Source organism: Siniperca chuatsi, linkage group LG13, assembly GCF_020085105.1.
Source record: "Siniperca chuatsi isolate FFG_IHB_CAS linkage group LG13, ASM2008510v1, whole genome shotgun sequence".
NCBI lineage: Eukaryota > Metazoa > Chordata > Actinopteri > Centrarchiformes > Sinipercidae > Siniperca > Siniperca chuatsi.
In genome coordinates this window covers 22582736-22601001 of record NC_058054.1, presented here as the reverse complement: position 1 = coordinate 22601001, position 18266 = coordinate 22582736, and the positions used below count along the sequence as shown (strand labels likewise).

The following is an 18266-nucleotide window of genomic DNA, read 5'->3' as shown; positions in this document are numbered from 1 at the left end:
ACTTCTGGTAGCTGGACATCCTGACTTATTTTAAGACATCTTATCAAGTGAAAATCACTTGCTGCACTCACAGCCAGATTTACTTGTTTCAAGCAAAAGAACGCTCATGTCTAAAATATTTTCACTTAAATTTGATAGGGCATTTTTTTCAGTGATCATACATTCATTCATTCATTCACTCAGCCTACTGAATATGTTGCTGAAAGGCTACTATCTGTGATGGCATGTTAATGTCTACAGATGACAATTTAGTCAAGATCATTCACCCACCTCCTCCTCTGCAGTACTGCTGAACTGTGTAAGAGGGTGCTAAAACACCATATGTGTCTGTCTTAGAGTTACGTGCAGGGCACACTATTGAATTTGTCAGCTAATGATGGTGCTGTGGCAGGACAGGCAGTCTGGTTAGTGAACACCTTCTTGGGCAATTTTCCAACTTGACACTTAAAAAAAAAAAAAATTACCATTATATTGACTGGACATGTTGTCTTATCAACTCACAACCATGTCTCATGGCACACTGTATCTGACAGCTGCTTTGTTTTTTGTCCTACATCAGTAAATCCACTAGGTGTCTCTCAAAGACAGAAATTAGAGGCATGATGCAATGAATTCATTTCAATTCAATTCAATTCAGTTTAATTTATGTAGCGCCAGTTCATAACAAGTTATCTCACAGCACTTTTCCTATAGAGCAGGTCTAGACCGTGCATGAGTACCTTTTATTTAAATGTTGCTAATGTTTCACGTGACTATTTTAATAATAACATTAAAGATGTGGAGATAATGCACATATTATATATATTTGTTAATCATTTAATGTATCACAGAAAAAATACTGTAAAAAGAGATAATAAGTAAATATATTTCTATTCTAATTTACAAATAACGTCCCTCTATAAAGACAGTTTCTTCAGCTTATGCTGACAGGAATGTTCAGTTGTTCAGACAATGTGTGTGTGTGTGTGTGTGTGTGTGTGTGTGTGTGTGTGTGTGTGTGTGTGTCTGAGTCTTAGTTTAAATGCACCCAAATAAACCCTGAAACTACTCTTTCTGAAGTTCACATTCCAGGTTTCCAGTTTTAAACTTGTTTTTATGGAGAACGTTCTAGCAAACAGTTCTCTATTTACATATCAGACACGGAGTAACATTTGCATTCAGCCTACTTGACAAATATAAGTCCAATGTTCACTTTCCTTTTAGCTCTGTTGGCCCTCCACCAACTCCTGAGAAAAATAGGTGCTCCTTTAGCTGCTAAATGCTCTAATATGCTCACCAGGTAGTTGCTAATTTTGTTTTCCTGCCGTTTGGTGCGATTTTTGCTAAAAACAGCTGCCTGCTACATCTAGAAACTACTCTAATGACAGCGGTGAGAGGGAACCAAAACAGCAAAGTTGTGAGCAGTAAAACCAAAACAATGGGCTGAAAGATGCTAAAACATTCCATAGAGCTGAGGGTAACTGCAGAGTCGGGTGCTAATTCTTTGTTGGTTTGTCACTATAAGCAACAACTTTCACATTACACATAGTTGATCTATTGTTCACAAAAATATTTATAGGTGCGGCTTTAATTTAACACACCTTTACTTGGTTTCACCTGTGTATAATAATCATTATTCCATTCGCTTATTCAGCTCTTTTACACTGGGGTAGACGATGAAGGGTTGAAACTTGTGCAGCATTATTACAGTGGTTTGGGGTTTCTTCAGGACATTTTCCAGCTGACTTATGATTCAGTCTAAGCCACAATACAAGGGGTGTGATTAAAAACTCCCTCTTAGATGCACTTCCCATTATTAAATTAATTATAAAGCCGTCTCTGTCTGGAAAGTGTCTGTTAGCCTGTCCTGAAACTCTTTGAGCTTCATCAGAGGCGTTTTGCAGCAGGGAAATGCTTCCACTGTGTCCCTTATGTCCCTCCTAATGAAAATATAGATTAAAGCGTCTATCAAAGGGCTAAGATAGACCAGAGCGCTGGTCAAAACACCAGACAAATCCCTGACCGAGTCCTCTGCGTCTGAGGCATCGTCACCTTTAAGAGAGTAGTAGAGGTTCCTGAAACTAAAGGGGAAGAAAAAAACTGTGAATGTCCCCAACACCAGACTCAGAACCCCCAAAACTCTTCTCCTGTTCTTCGTTTCATGTTTCATGGCCATACTCTTGTGGAGGGCTTTCCACGTGGCTATGAAGAGACTCAGAAGAAATGGGGCAGGGAGGAGGCAGATGATAGACAGTAGCAACAAGGAGAATCTGGTGTGGATCAAGAAGACATAATCCAAAGTGGAGTAGGCCAGTGAAAGGGTCCACATGCAAACTGAGATCAGGATGGATAACTTTGCACTGTTCTTTGTGTGGTACCACAGTGGCCAAGCCACCATTAAATACCTCTCTGCAGAAATCAGCAGCATGAAACCCAAATTGGAGGTCAGGCCCAAGCGAACAAACAGTCGTGCGATGCAGCGGGCCCTGATGAAGGGCTGGAAGGTGGCATCAAAAAACCTACTCACGATAAAGACTACTGTGATCCCGATTTGAATGAGATCTGACAGGAGCAGGTTTATGGCGAAGATCGGAGCTGCACTGTCCGTCTTGACTAGACACAGGAGAGCGTAGCAGGCCAGGCAGACTTCAGGTAGTCCAACGAGGAATATCACCCAGTCCACCACAATACCTATGGTATTTGTGTAATAGACAGGGTCTTTACCACAGAGAAGTGAAGCATTTTCATGTATCCCAGTCATCTTGCTGTTGTTGGACATCTGTAGAGTATTGACCTTGATGCTTTCAGCTCTGCAGTTTTTCACAGTGAAGTTGTATTTTTTGCTATTTCCCCTTCATCAGTGTCCACTCATGGTGAGAGAGCATGACCGGCAGATATTATACTGCGTGTCACTTTCTGCGAACATCCTGACATAAAAACAAATGTTTGATGAAGTGATACACTGATATTACAAACTTAGGAACTACCAAGACAATGTATCCGAAGAGGTTGAGTTTCTTTAATTGAATTACTTACCTTTGCATCCACCTCTGTTTCCTGCAGTGAAGTTATTTGCTGTCATTCAGTCAAGCAGTCAGAGGTTTTTATAACCTTATAAACTTTGATCCACCCATCTCATGGGAGAGGAATTATGCAAACCAGGAGTATCTGTCTTGAATAATATTACAATGTGAATATATATGGGGAAGTCTATGTGTAAACATACACAGTGGAGACATAACGCCTATCTCACTGTGATATGCAAAACAAGGCATAACAGGCGAGCAGGTGATGCAGAAAGACAGAGCTGCAGGTTGATTAGTAACAACATGTATTCATATCTCAATTAAAAAACACAAAGGACAACTTTTTATTTTGCATTTTAATTTGAGCAAATATTCAAAACTACACACATACAGTAAATACAGTGTACACACAAGCAATGAATGTAACCACATACATGCTTCCACACACAAATAAAGCATAATACATTGAAATCTTTGGCCAACAAGTCACACTTTCTGGTAAATCACAAAATATAGCTTTACATACCATATGTAGAGAAGTGTCAGAAATGCATAAATGTTTTTCTTTGTTGGATTAGCTAGAACAAGTTTTTTTTCCCCACATGTGGCTCATTGTACCATTTCGTTTCCATTTTTGAAAACAAGGGGGTGTAAATTTCCATTCCCTTAAATTTCCCGGAGGTGGATAGTTTAGCATAAAGACTGGAAGCAGTGTTACATGTTATATCTCTTTTGTTTAATCTGTACAAATACTGAACTGTAAAAATGACAAGTTGTGGTTTTACCAGGAATTATGTGCAAAACTATTTCTGGCCCGGTGGATTTTTCTTACCTTTGGACAGAGCCAGGCTAGCTGTTTTTCCCTGCTTCCAGTCTTCATGCTAAGCTAAGCTAAATGGTTGCACATGAGAGTGGTATCGATCTTCTCATCTAACTCTTATGAGAATAAGCATATTTCCCAAAATGTCAAACTATTCCTTTAAACTGAAGAAGACCAGTCTTCCTTAGTTACCCATGTTTGTCTGGACACACTTTCATACTTTGGACATTCACAAATTCAGATGCAATGAAACTTGTTATACTTTCATTAAACCAAAGATAAATGATACATTGTACAGTTTATATACAATATGAATAGATTAAGACTTAAAAATAACAGAATAATACACCCAGTTGCTCCGCTGCCCTGCGCTAAATCCTACCTCCATGAAGGTTACAATGATCAGTTTTTGCTGAAACTGTTTTAAAGAGGTGTTGATTCAACTTTATGGTCATTTTGGAGGCTGCAGTTTGTGATGCTGTTAAACTGTTACACATTTTAAACCAAAGTAATGGACAAATTTGAACATTTTTGACCTGATGATGGCGCTAGAGAAAAAGTCAGATCACCACCAAAGCTATTACAATTCATCCTAAGGGCTACATGAATGTCTGTACAAAATTCCATGACAATCCATTCAATAGTTGTGACATTTCACTCAAAACTACCAAAGTCAACCTTATGGTGGTGCTAGAGTAAAACTTCAAGGAATCTTCAAAATCATTCTGGGGACCACAAATATCTGCACAAATTTTGTGCCAAATTAGATGCTGCGATATCTCACAGGATGACTGGAAAACTTTGACCTGCTGCTGGCACTGGAAAAGTCGGGGGCTCATCAAAGCCATAGGCATTCATCCTCTGGGGACCATGAATGTCTGCACAAAATTTCACAGAAATCCATCCAATAGTTACTGAGATATTTTTGTCTGGACTAAAGTGGTGGCGACCGACTGACTAGCTAGCGTGGCTAAAAACATCACTGCAATAAGAAACTAAGAAAAACCAAGAGTTTTGAAATGTACCACTTTAAGTGAACATATTTTACGAAGAAATAAAATAACACAGTTACTATATGGGGGTTCAGATATGCTTCTGGCCTTCTCTTGCCTGACTAGTATCCTCCTAATCCTCTCTCCCTTTGCAAAAATCCTCAAACATCTGAACAAGAGACTACCGTGGTGGTGACATAGTCTCCACAAGGTCTGTCCCAGTTTCCTCTTCTTCCCACTTGTCTGTCTCACTTGCAGTAAGATGGAGGACGCTCTTCCACGCCACCATCCACTCAATCTTTTCAAGAAGTCTTGTGGCCTGTGCCGAATCATCGGCCTTGATGTTGAAGCTGTGGTACCTGTTGTTACCTTTCCTCAGCAGCAACTGGAGGGCGCTGCCTTCACTCTCTATGAACAGCTCCATAGTGGTTTCTCCCATGCTGTCACACCAGGTGAAGAGTACAAAAGTGTGTCTCCAAACATCAGGAGCCAGAAGGCTCATGTGCTCCCAGATGAACCTCAAGTGGGCCTTGGTGAAAGCAACAGTGGCGGAGACCACCAAGATGATGACGTGGGGCCCTTGAGTACAGAGAGAAACCCCTCTTGTTATCTCCTGCTTCACCATCTGGAGTGTCTTTGAGGGAGATGAACCATGACCAGCTGGGAGTTTCTACCAGTCGGACTGTCCATCGACCCACCTGGCTTTGTTTCGCCTCACTGTGGTGGGTTCTCCTCCTTTCTCCTAGCAGGATGCCCAGTATGGTGTCCCCTACCCAGGATTTCCCAGACAGGAACCAGCCGGCCAGAAGAAGCCTGATCTCTGCTAGATGATAAACCTCATCTGGCGATAAGAGATAAAGATAGAACAATCAAGAGCATCATCAATCAAGCATCACTTGGATGTGGGGAGAAACAGATCACTTCATAGCCTACCTTTGTAAGTTTCCCTGAGGGCATCTCGCTCAGCTTTGACACTCATCTCTCTCTCCTTTGTTTTCTCATTAACATCTTTCATTCTTCTCTCCACATCTTGTGCAACTGCAGCATCCGTTACAAACAGTTTTCCACTATTTGCAGCCACCATTTTCTCTTTTTTCTTACTTTTTCAAGCAGCGCTATTACCTGTGTTCTTGAACCTTTATTGTTATTGTTGAGGATGTGATATCTTCTCCCGCATTTCTCCACAATCTTACGAAGAACCTTCCCTCTCATTTCCATGTACTCTTTAATAGTGGTATACATCTCCTGCCAGACGCCATACTTCAGCAGAACCAGGGTGTGATTCCATACTCCATCTCCCAGAAGCTCCAGGTGCTCCTGTACTGACTTTCTGCTCTTCTCTTCCAGTATGCTATCCAAGTCAACAACCAGCAGGAGGGTGTGTGGTCCAGGGGCGCACAGGGACACGCTTTGGATCAACACCATCACTTTGGTGATCCGTTAACCATCATCAGGTCACATTTTCAATTTTTCCAACACTTTGGTTTATGACTAAATACCTGCAAAACTAATGACATTCCTATCAACCTCAGCTGTACTTTGTGTGCTCATTAGCAAATGTAAGAATGCAAACACACTAAAGTAAGATGGTAAACATTATCTCTGCTTACCATCAGCATTATCATTATGAGCATGTTAACGTTTAGCTCAAAGCACTGCTATGTCTAAGTACAGCCTCACAGATCTGCAAGCGTGGCTGTAGACACTTAGCAGGCATCAAGACAGCCCTGTGTTAAAACAATGTTACTTCAATGACACTGACACAGGATTTTACAGTTTATCACATCCCTTAAATGATCAAACACTGTGCAGTTAAGCTAACTCACCATTTTCTTCTTCAGTACTCGCGCTTTTCATTTCTCCTGGGTGTCGCCCAAAAACAACAGCAAAAATGTTACCTTGGCAAAACTTAGATTCAAGTTTCCCCATGCCCCCCTCCCACCTCAGGGTCATGTGACCTCTCTGAGTCTGGTGCCATGGTTGAAGCAGACAGTGTGTGTGTGTGTGTGTGTGTGTGTGTGTGTGGGGTGAATCTGTTGGGATTAGCCTCCACAGTCAACATACTGACCGCACATAACACATATGCTCACCGATGGCCACAGGCTGCAAACACCAGGACACCAACAGGTAAGAAATCCCATTTTTGCTCTACACATTTATTTAAAATTCTCATTAAATTCATCTGAGATGTAAATGTATGAGTCGGTGGAAAAACATGTAAAAGCAGAGCACATGTAGAGTAAATCAGGCCAACAAGCTGTCAAGGATGATCTCCTGATCCCCTGTGCTTGGGTCTGAGTCGAGTTAATGCTCATCTAGGGTCCGTGTTACAACCCTTTACTCTTACCGTGATAACCTGCAAGTCATATTTTTTGATCATCTACTGTTTTATTGTTGTGTATCCCCTTACATTAGGTTATGCAGTGTTTCTGTTATTTTTGTCCACCCTCTGTCCATTTTCCAAGTAACAGTGGTTACATTGTTAAGTACTCTATTCATAGAGCACAGTAGGCAAAAGCCCAGTAGACAGGATTACTGGTCTGAGTGCACAGTTGGAGTGAAACAAGTACTTCCTCTGCTCAATACTAGCTGTGTCTTATTACTCGTCACGGCATTAGCACTTCTTACATGTAACAGCGGCACGTAACTTGTGCAAATGCTGTCTTTCATTTGGTACTGCAGGGGCCCACAACATGATATCTGGTTACATTTTCTCAGCATGTACAATCACTGACCGCAATCCAAATCATCTGTGCATTTTGTTAGGAGGTTTTGTATGCGTATGTAATTTAATCAGTGTGTTTTTGATTTCTCTATTGTGTATAGATCAACTGTTTAGTTAGTAGCCTTGAGTGACACACACATCAGGGACCCTTCATCCACTCACTATGGCATCCCTGGAGGAAGAGCTGACCTGCTCTATGTGCCGAGACTTTTTCAGCCAAGCCCACCCCCTGCCCTGTGGTCACAGCTTCTGCTCCGCCTGCATCCGCGAGGCCTGGGGCAGCCAGGTTGAGGGCAAAAGTCGCTTTACCTGCCCCCAATGTCAGGAGGAGCATGGTGAAGTGCTGTGTGACTGCTGCCCTCCCGAGGCAGCAGAAGGACAGCCATCGTTGGCTATCAAGACCTGCCTGAGGTGTGAAGTGTCGCTGTGTGCCGAACACCTCCAACCCCATCTGGAGAGACCGGCGTTTAGCACCCACCTGTTGGTGGATCCGCTGGGGGACCTCTCCCAGCGAAGGTGCCCAACACACACAGAGATATTGCGCTACTACTGTGCCGATGAGAGGGTGTACGTGTGTGGTGACTGTCTGCTGGAGGGAGGCCATGCTCAGCACAAAGTGAAGGCGCTGAGAAAGGTGGAAGAGGATCTGAAGGTCAGCTGGAAGACTCTACAGTATGTGTGTTTTTATGTTTGTTTGTGCATGAGTGTGTGGTTGCTCATATATGTGTGACTCCACAGGTCATTCTCCAGACCCTGTTCAGAAAAGCAGAGGAGAAGCTGAAAGATGGAGAGCGAATCCTCAGAGAACATGAGAATATTGATTCCACCATGGCGGTGAGTAAAAATATTTAAACTGCAGGGGAAATGCCACATAGAAGTAGTAATCTCTCAGTAGAAGATGTTCTGTACACCCTGTACTGCCCACGTTATGACCTACAAGGGATCACAAATTTAAATACTTTCCATGTTTAACCCTCAGACTGGCCTTGTACTACTGATACATTTTTTCAAATGATCAGATGGTTTGATTATGTCTCAATCACTGATCTGGCACCAACCACCAATCTGTCATGACTGGGTGTAGGACTCTCTGAAGCAGGATGACATCCAGGTGGAGCGGCTGGGCTCAGACCTGCAGGTCCAGGTGAAGAAGCTGGTGGTCGCTTTGAGGGAGATAACCAAGAGGGAGAGACAGCAGGTCATAGAGCGTATGCATGAAGACTGCTCCAAGGTGAGAGACGACATGAGCCAGACACTAAGCATCCAGCACTACCTGGCCTCGCTGCTGGCAGAGAAGGACCCCTTCCTGCTCATCTGGGTAAGACTTGGTGCTGAACAGACACTCTGCTGTACATTGCCAGATTTGTTGAGAGCTAGGTCATAGAAATGCATACAATTCTGATTATGATTGGAATCGTATTATTGTATGAGTAGAGTAGCTGCTGTGAATAATGATGATACAATCCTCTCAGTTGTGGAAATGAAACACTGATACAGTTAAGCTTCTGGTGTACTAAGCAAATTATCTCATCCCAGCTGAATCAGTCCAGCTAACCATTTTTAGCCATGCTAGTGGCATGGCTACAAGGAAGGCTACAATGTCGGTCGGTCCATCACTTTTGTCCAGACTACAGTATCTCAACAGCTATTGAATGGATTGCCATGGAATTTTGTACAGGCATCCATGTTCCCCTCAGGATAAATTGTAATTACTAGTGATTCCAACTTTTCCTCTAGTGCCGTCATCAGGTCAAACTTGACAATGTGTCCAGTACTTTCGTTTATGATCAAATACCTGTAAAACTGACATTCCCATCAGCCGTACTTTATGTTTAGTGCTTATTAACAAATGATAGCATGCTAACACGCTAAACTGAACATTACACCTGCTAAATATCAGTATGTTATTGTGAGCATGTTGCCATCTTAGCGTTAGCATTTAGCACAAACTGCTGTGCCTAAGTACAGTGCTGCTAGCCTGGCTGTAGATTCTTAGTCTTGTTTGGTTTCCCACCTGTGTCTTGGTAAATACTAAACAGACACAACTTGTTGGTATTTCCTATGTTGTCCTATGTGGCATATCTCACATCATCTCAACAGAGGACAATTCTGACAAGTTCTTCACATTGCAGTCAACAGGGGGAAAAGCCCCTGAAAACTTGTTTTTAGTATTTTTCAGTATTTCTCTGTAACATTAAATCTTAAAGACAGTTTAACACTCAAAAACCCTCATTAATCTGTTTCATCCGGACTGTATGGGTGTGGTTTGATCAGATTTGATTGACATCGGCAAACAACTCACTGTCATCAGATCCTGATTCAGATGTTGCTAAATCATGTTTAGTGCACTATGTGATGTCACCATTTTCCAACTGAGCCCAATCCAGTGAGAAGAGAACAGACACAATACAGCACAGACTGTAATCTCTGATGAGAAGAAACCAAAACTGGCAGGAAGTACAGTGTTAATGTAGGACCCTATCACTAGTGGTAAGATGCTGATGGAGAAAAAAGATTTTCAGGGCCTTGAAACTGTCTACTTTCTTATCCAGCTGGGCAGATTCACAGGGACATTTGTAATTCTTTCTGTAAATGATTTGTTTTATGCCATGTTTTTCTCAGCTGTCCTTGACACTTCTTTCCTCAGGCCTTTCAATCAGATGACACAAAGTAAGTCCAGAACAAGTCAATGACACTGTGTGATGTTAGGTCCTTAGGTGACCTTAGGCTATGTCCCTAGATGTGTTGATGTGTGTGTGTAGGTAGACAGTCTGTATATGTATGTGGGAGAAGACAGTGAGACATAAAGGGAGGAAAAAATGAACAGATTAATGCAATTATTTCATTACACAAGCCTTTGATCTATATGTGCTCATTTCTTAAAACAAGATCATTTTCCTCCTACAGTATGTGTTGTGCTCTTGCATTCTAGGTTACTAGCAGACCTGAACAGCCCACTTTTCATCCCCGATGCCGTCAGTCTAGACAGGAAACACATCTTGGAGGACATAGAGAGCAAGTATAGAGAGTTCATCACTGCCACCCTCCGCTGCCTCAGTGGACTCAAGAGGGAACTCTGTGAGTGGCAGATGGGCGACACACGCCTCTCCCATTTATTTAACTTTCTGAAAGGATGGTTTGAAATTTTGGATAATATACTTATTCTCTTTCTTTGCTGAAAGATAGATAAGAAGCTTGAAACCACTCTTATATCTGTCTGTTAAATGTGAAGCTACAGTCAGCAGTCGGTTAGCTTAGCTTAGCATAAATACTGGAAATGGGGAAACAGCTAGCCTGGCTCTGTCCAAAGTCCCGTACATAACCCTCCGTAAAACCACACCTTGTTTATTATTTTTACACTTCGTTTTTTGTATGAATTAAACAAACGAGATACAATGTTTTAATTAGTGAGCTTGTAGCCTTTATGCTAAGCTAAGCTAACTGTCTCCTGGCTTAGCTTCATATTTACGGTAATGACATGGGAGTGGTATTGATCTTATCATTTAACTTCCGAAAATGTCAAATGTCAAGGATGATAACATCATCTTTCAAATTTTGAAGAAAGAAAACTTTGTTGTTTTTCCATGATCATAACTGTAACTCAACTAAATATATGTTAATTTAACTTTATTGTTTTATTTCCCTCTGAAACAGTAAGCAGTCCCTTGACTCTGGACACTAACACGGCCCATCCTCTGTTGAGCATCTCTGATGACCTTCGCTCAGTGACACGGGTTAAAAGCCGCTTACCCTGCTCTGCTCACCCAGAGCGTTTCGACCACTGGCCGCAGGTCCTCGCCGTCCAGACCCTCTCCTCTGGGACTCACTACTGGGAGCTGGAGGCTGAGGGATTCTGGGACATCGGCGTCTGCTATAAAAGTATTGGACGGAAGGGGAAAGAGGGCAATGCTTTTGGGAACAACAAGGTATATATGCCACCTACAGTAGTTAGTTTGGTTGATACAGTAGCATTTATCCATTTAAAGGTGATATATGTCACATTTTTAGCATTAATTAGTTGTTTTTGTAAATAAATGAGGATGATAGGAGAAACTCGTTCATTTGCGCTCAACAACAGAACCCTCTTCCTGTGTTGTGCTCTAAAAGTATCTTCCTTCTGTGCCCTAAAACAACTCAACATTTTTACATCAAGTGCTATGGGGTGACACACAATGTAAGCTGCAGCACCATTGCTTGTGGAGACTGCCAGCCAAATAAGCACTTTCTGTCACTTATAGTAATGTTTCAAAATTGACATGGCGTGGAATTTGGAGAAAATCGGCAAAAGAAAATGTGAATGAATGTGCTTTTCCTTCCTCTACCGTTATGCAAAAATTGGGAGTTGGTTTGTCGAGATAAGCAGCTGGTGATGCTAATTTTCCAGTGGGGTTAAACCATTGCTGAAAAGAAGAGGGTGCAACAAGATAGAAAAAATTACTTAAACAACTAACAACTTGTTGCCGATTCATTTTCCATTCATGCCAATCAAGTAATCGACAATTTTTTTCAGCTCTAGTTTCAGCCAAAAGGAAAACATGTTCCTTGATTAAAATGCCTTTGTTAAATTTCCAGGTATCATGGAGCTTGACACAGCAGCATGACAGGAAGCTGGCTGCCTGGCACAACCGCAGGAAGACCCGCCTCACGAACCAAATGACTGGCAACCGCGTTGCCGTCGCTGTGGACTACGGCGCAGGCACCATCACCTTCTCCGAGGTGGAACCATCTAGTAACCTGACCCACCTCCACACTTTCTCAACCACGTTCACTCAGCCGGTGTGCTTGGGCTTTGGACTCTACAAAGCTGAGCTCAACAGCTGCATCACTATCATCAAAGTCTGAGGTGGAGAAAAGGGAAAGGAGAACAGAGAAAATAACGCTGATGGGCACTTGGCTGGTTCAACTTAGACAAAGCCATGCCAAAATAAAGTGGTGTTGATTTATTTCCCCAAGTCTGGAAACACGCAACCATTTGATGAAACCTTCGCCATGAGCCTCTCTGATGTTTCTCTCCCCTCAGAGCTCAGGCTGAGATCAGGTGATATTGAAAGTGAGAATGGAGCATTTGATGAGTGACTATGAATGGATCCTAGCGGGACAGCGGATGAAGAGGCACCATTGAAAGATTGTTATGTGCTTTTCATTCCACGGTGATAAGAAATGCAGATGACTGGTGATTTAAAGATATTACAATAATGTAAAAGAAGGTTGTAAATGTTGGTAACTTTTAATGCCAGAAATTATTTTGTCAGATGTTTTTGAAACTGGACACAACTCATCCCATCCTTTCAAGTATCTCCGATGGTCTACCTCAGTTTGACTGAAAGCTACATTGTATTGAATACCAAAATATGTGTGTCTAGACGTTAGGTGTATCTTCATCAGGCTGGTTTATGTGTTCATATGCTCAAAACAGAACACAAAAACTGAGGAAGAAGGAAAAAGAGGAATTAGCACTTAAATCCTGTTTATCCAGTCTGATATCTGCTTTAATGTCTTAAAAAAGAAGCTACCCAGCTACATAAAGCATTGGAGGTGTAAATGTTTTCACATGAAAGTACACAAGCAACAAAAGCAGGAGCATTTGATCCTTTTTAACTCAGAATGAAGACACACAAGAAGGAATCATTGATTTGATTGGATATTAAAGAAAAAAGGAAAACAACTGCCACTTAATCGCTAGCTTTGCTCTTTGAAGCAGCTCAGATGCACCAATTATCTTCCCATTTTCTTTATTTCACTGTAAAGGTGAGTGGGCGGATGTAACATAGAGGGTGAGAAAGAAGCAGACGGAAAGGGGGGTTGGCTGAGAGAGAGAGAGAAAGACAGAGAAAGAGAGAGAGAGATCAGAGCATACTCTGGCTTGGTTACGATCAGACTGACTGCCGTGCTGTGAGATCATGTGAGCAGGTGAGCAGGATTTTTGACCATATTTTGATACTCCAGCCGGGAGGAAACAACAGTTTTCACCTGATATGGAATACAAGATTGTTCAGACGGAAACAGGTGATCATCTATTTTTTTTATTCTCTTCAAATATTAGGATTGTACTGCACAGCGACAATAGTTGGGTCATTTTAGAACACTTATTCACTAAGGTGAATAATTGATCATTTTGCAATAATGTGAATCCTTCTCCAACCAAAAAGTAACTGTGTTTGTGAGTGATGAAATAAGTTTCGTTAAAGCTAGAGAGAGATGTTTTCAGACATGCATGCTTGGTCAAAGATAAATGAATGGTATTTAAAAATGTACTGTTTGATACTTAATGGCGCTAATCCCCAACTTGATGTTTAATTTCTATGAGTTAAACAACAGAAAGGCTGTTGAATTTGGAGAGAAAATAAAATAAAAACGCAAAAAGTGACATCTTTTTTTTTATGTATAGCTACTATATGTGTGAAACAAAAGCACAAGTGAGAGAGAGAGAGTGTGTGTCGTGTGAGCGGTGTGTGGGGGAGGGGGGGTAACATGTAAAAGACAGATGGTCACTCAGTGGAGTTGTTCCCCCACTCCCTCTCTCTTTCTCACTCCCTTCTGGGTCCTACATCTTTTCCCTGTCACCTCTCCAGAACCTTACCTCATCTGTTTTTTTCCCCTTCACCTCTCCTCAGCATCTTTTATCATCTCATCCCTCTCTCCATCAGTTAAAGTCTGAACTTGGATCTTCACTCACTGTGCTGCACCTTATCTTTTCAACCCCTTTCTTCCCTTTGCCAGCTACTTCTCTTCTGCCCTCTTGTCAGGTTTTTTGCTGAAGAAATCAACTTGAAAATACCAAGAGATTTTGTTGTGATTCTGGCCCCTGCTGACACAGCACGTAGGCCACTGAAGAGATTTGGGATTTGTGAGGGCAAACAAGCAAACAGAAAGGGAGTGATTGACAGCTATGGCCCATGAACAATTCTGAGTTTTTTCTGAATATTATTTGGTTCTGAGGTGCATATTAATGTACGTTAGCTGCTACAAGCCAAAACTACATAGAGATTAAAGTCAAATTTTCACAAAGACAATTTGTTTCACCATAGCATGTTTGCTTTCATTTCAAGTTGTCCAAAGTGACACTTCTATATAGTAGAATCAATCAGAGATATTCGACTAAACATCCCAGGTTCAGTCATGCATCCCAGGTCAGTCACCTTCGACCTCCCCATACTGTTGGGTGTGCTCCTGTTTTGGGGACCTATGGAGTCTAGGGGCCAGAATGACACAGAGCCCATCATCCTTGAGGGGAAATGCTTGGTCGTATGTGACTCCACTCCTTCGTCCGAGCCCGCCGGTAACGCCCTGGGCATGTCGGTCCGCTCCGGCTCCGGCCGGGTGGCCTTCTCCGCCAGCCGCCAGACCAACCACGAGCCCACGGACATGAGCAACCGCACCATGATCATCTACTTTGATAATGTGAGTATGTCAAATAAAGCCCATTCTTGACATGAGAGGACAAATTCCTTTGAAGTATTGTCTATAATTCAGAGATCACAATAGGTCAAACTGTGTTTCAACAAAGTTCTCCACTGTAGTTTCATCTAAGACCTCTCTCTATTTCACAGAATAGGATCTTTTTACAGTGCCATGATAAAACAACGTTCATCAGTTTTCCCCACACAGCATCTGTAAGCTGTATTCCCAGTATTATGTAGTCAGAAGTCTGCCAATAAGATGCACATGTGATTAGAGTTCTGACAGTGAGGAAAAATGCTAATGAGGTAAACACTCAACTTTTAGACTCACAGTGCAGCCTGCATGGGCTGCATTTACATGGACATTTTGGGCTTTTTTGGAAATGGAAATGTAAAAATATGACTCAGTATTTTGGGAGAAGTCTGAGATCTAACTGCATGGACAATGACCATGACTCTGGAGTGAGCAGGTACATATGCAGTTAGGGGAGACATCTTTTGACAATAGCCCCACTGTTTTTCATCACTGGTTTTCCAACATTTTTTATTCTCTGCCATACCTCGTAAACCCTTTATAGTTTCATGTGTATATCACATATCATCTTGCCTTCCTCCCTTTCCTCCCTCCCTTGCTGTTGCATCAGATTTTGGTGAATGTGGGCACTCATTTTGACCAAGAGAGCAGTGTTTTCCTGGCACCAAGAAGAGGCGTGTACAGCTTCAACTTCCATGTTGTAAAGGCCTACAATAGACAAACTATCCAGGTACAATACCTCAACTATGGCACTTATAATTTTCATTGCAGTGAATCAACATGCTCTCTCTGAAGCCTTTATTTGCTCTCTCTTAGGTCAGCTTAATGCTGAACGGCTGGCCAATGATTTCAGCTTTTGCCGGGGACCAGGACGTGACCAGAGAAGCTGCCACTAACGCCGGCCTGGTGATTATGGAGAAGGGGGACAAGGCCTACCTCAGACTGGAGAGAGGCAACCTGATGGGAGGCTGGAAGTACTCCACCTTCTCTGGGTTCCTGGTTTTTCCCTTGTGAGAAAGGCGGAGGGAGAGCAGGTTGAGGTGTTGGAAGGGTGATAGAGCAGTAGTGACAACGAGTGAGAGAAAAATGAAAAGTGGTAGGAGAAAAGGAAGGCTTCAATCTTTAACTCTTTATACAGTGCATGAAAGGATGTGTTTTGTGCAAAGGTGAGATGAAGATTGTGCAAATTAAGATAATTCTCACATGAAACCAAAAGAAAAGGACGGGAAAACATTCAGCAAACATGATGTCTGTGGATTTAATTTGCTCTGTTTCTGTGTAGAAATATTTATTGGGTTTGTATAAGAGATATTTTAATTGTGACAAAACTATCAAGTAGCCATGTGCAATGTGGGCTTCTGTGCTAAGAGTAGATTTTTTTTTTCATTCAAAATGTTTGAAAAACACTGCTATGCTCCACATGGCATCCTGTCTAGCTAACAAACTTGCCCTTTATTCTGCAGTGTCGTATGACTGATGCTCCTCTATATGCCTGTTAGTCTCCTGCAACAAATGTTTATTTACACAGAAATTTCTATTGAGGAGAAAATATTAAAATATTATCAAATAAAAATGGCTCAGTCGCTTTTATTAAGTGTACAGGAATGCATGCATTGTCAAATATACCTTTCCACAAACATTTTATGAATCAGTGCTAGACTAACATACAGAAATAACTGAGCTGATATTGTAATGTATTAGGAGTGTGACAGTTTAACCTGCTCATGCAAAACAGTGTTTCTCTCCCCTCTCATGGTACTCTACCCAGTGCCACGGCAGCTGTTTGTAAATATAGCTCTCACCAGCAGAGTTGGCGTTGGCGTGGACCAAGCAGACCAGCATGGGGCAGAGTGTAAGTGTGGTGAATAGCGGATACTCCTCGCAGGGCCGCAGACAGATGGAGGCTTTGGCGAGCAGGCAGGCTCTTCTCTACAGGGCTGCCATGGATAAAGTGTGGTGTGCTGTCACATGTAGTCACTTACGCTTCCCTGGTTCATGACCACCATCTCTCTCTCTTTCTCTGTCTGTCGGTCTTATGTCAGGATTACACTCTCAGGATTTTAGGACAGGCCAGTAACTATTCCTGGAAATGGAGAACCAAGACATTAATTCATGGTGTCACATTAATGCACTGACTGAAGAAGCGTTAATGGTAATAGATGGGAGACTTTGTGGACATACTGTATACTCATCATAGTGACCTCAGTTCCTATGCAGAAAATGAGGGCCTCTCCTGATTTTTTTTTATAGCTCATACATCATTGTGACATTTTAAGCTGAGGAGAATAGAAATGGTAAATATGATATAAAAATCAAGGTTGGATTACCAACCGCGCAAAAAGGGGGAACTTGCTCAGGGGCCCCAGACTGCGAGGGACTTGCAAAAGCTGCAGGTTCCCTGTGCGGTAACTGGTCTGTGGTAATATCATTAATTGTAACGTTGTTTGGGAATTTGCTCTACTAAAATACAACATCATCTGACATGAGAAGGGCCTTCACGTGGGCTTTATTACCTGGTCTTGAGGCCCTGTCTTTAAGAGAGGCCCTGTATCTAGTTGTGAGATTTTCATTATTTCAGCTTATTTTGTGCTTACATGGTGCATATTCCATTGCCAAACAACAAACCTGCTGGTACCATACACAATGCACAAAAAGTAGAGGGAACAGTGGGTTAATAGGGGCCCATTCTTGCCCAGGTGCCCCCCTAGCAGGATAATCTGGCCATTCTATAAATAAAAACTGAGAATCTCAAAAATAAAACAGCCAAAACGGATTATAATCATATTTCAGTCGGTGGGCACTAGAGAGCGCCAAAACCCCAATCACACAGAACTGAATCACTTATGCAAGCACACAAGTCATCACATTGGTACCTAGAAGAAAGCTGTTTGTACCTCAAAATGTAATAATAATCAACAAAAATCGATCAATGTGCCTATGGGGTCTGGGTGTATATTTTTTAGAAAGTAATAAAGCAATATCACCAGACGAAGATGATTCCTGAGCTGTAGCCAATAAAACCCTAAAAAAAAACTGACAGTGTCATTCACAAACAGGCCTGTTGGGTTGTGCACTCCATTAACCCTTTGAGATGATTAAAACACCGTCTATTTTTCTCCAGTCAGCTCTAAAAGGCGTGCGCTTTCTAATGTGAGCATCTATGGCAGTAAAAACAGCAATGTTGAAGATCACTCAGTCAAATGATCCCAGCTAGGCCGCATTTATTGTTTTCTCAACCTAACTATGGCTCTCATCCCGCCCAGACGCGGCCGTATATATAAGGGATAGCT

The 18266-nt window shown here is 42.0% G+C and overlaps 3 protein-coding genes and 1 long non-coding RNA gene across 4 annotated transcripts; 2 read left to right on the top strand and 2 right to left on the bottom strand.

The window, feature by feature from the left end:
- Nucleotides 1–827: 827 nt before the first annotated feature.
- LOC122887186 (ovarian cancer G-protein coupled receptor 1-like) lies at nucleotides 828–3027 on the bottom strand. The gene is made up of 2 exons (XM_044220156.1): nucleotides 3016–3027; nucleotides 828–2906 (listed from the first exon to the last, which is right to left on the bottom strand). The coding sequence occupies exon 2, from the start codon at nucleotides 2756–2758 to the stop codon at nucleotides 1805–1807; it is 954 nt and encodes a 317-aa protein (XP_044076091.1). The 5' UTR covers nucleotides 2759–2906; nucleotides 3016–3027; the 3' UTR covers nucleotides 828–1804.
- A 3763-nt stretch (nucleotides 3028–6790) lies between these two features.
- Nucleotides 6791–11331, top strand: trim110 (tripartite motif containing 110). Its single transcript, XM_044220158.1, has 6 exons — nucleotides 6791–6944; nucleotides 7644–8194; nucleotides 8281–8376; nucleotides 8627–8860; nucleotides 10475–10620; nucleotides 11197–11331. Exons 2-5 carry the CDS (start codon nucleotides 7706–7708, stop codon nucleotides 10565–10567), a joined length of 912 nt encoding a protein of 303 aa, XP_044076093.1. The 5' UTR covers nucleotides 6791–6944; nucleotides 7644–7705; the 3' UTR covers nucleotides 10568–10620; nucleotides 11197–11331.
- A 1430-nt stretch (nucleotides 11332–12761) lies between these two features.
- cbln12 (cerebellin 12) lies at nucleotides 12762–16549 on the top strand. The gene is made up of 4 exons (XM_044220159.1): nucleotides 12762–13548; nucleotides 14289–14943; nucleotides 15587–15706; nucleotides 15793–16549. The coding sequence occupies exons 2-4, from the start codon at nucleotides 14662–14664 to the stop codon at nucleotides 15988–15990; spliced, it is 600 nt and encodes a 199-aa protein (XP_044076094.1). The 5' UTR covers nucleotides 12762–13548; nucleotides 14289–14661; the 3' UTR covers nucleotides 15991–16549.
- LOC122887189 lies at nucleotides 16303–18174 on the bottom strand. Its single transcript, XR_006380485.1, has 2 exons — nucleotides 17961–18174; nucleotides 16303–17059 (listed from the first exon to the last, which is right to left on the bottom strand). It is a non-coding gene; the product is annotated as an uncharacterized LOC122887189 (long non-coding RNA).
- Between the last annotated feature and the right edge of the window lie 92 nt (nucleotides 18175–18266).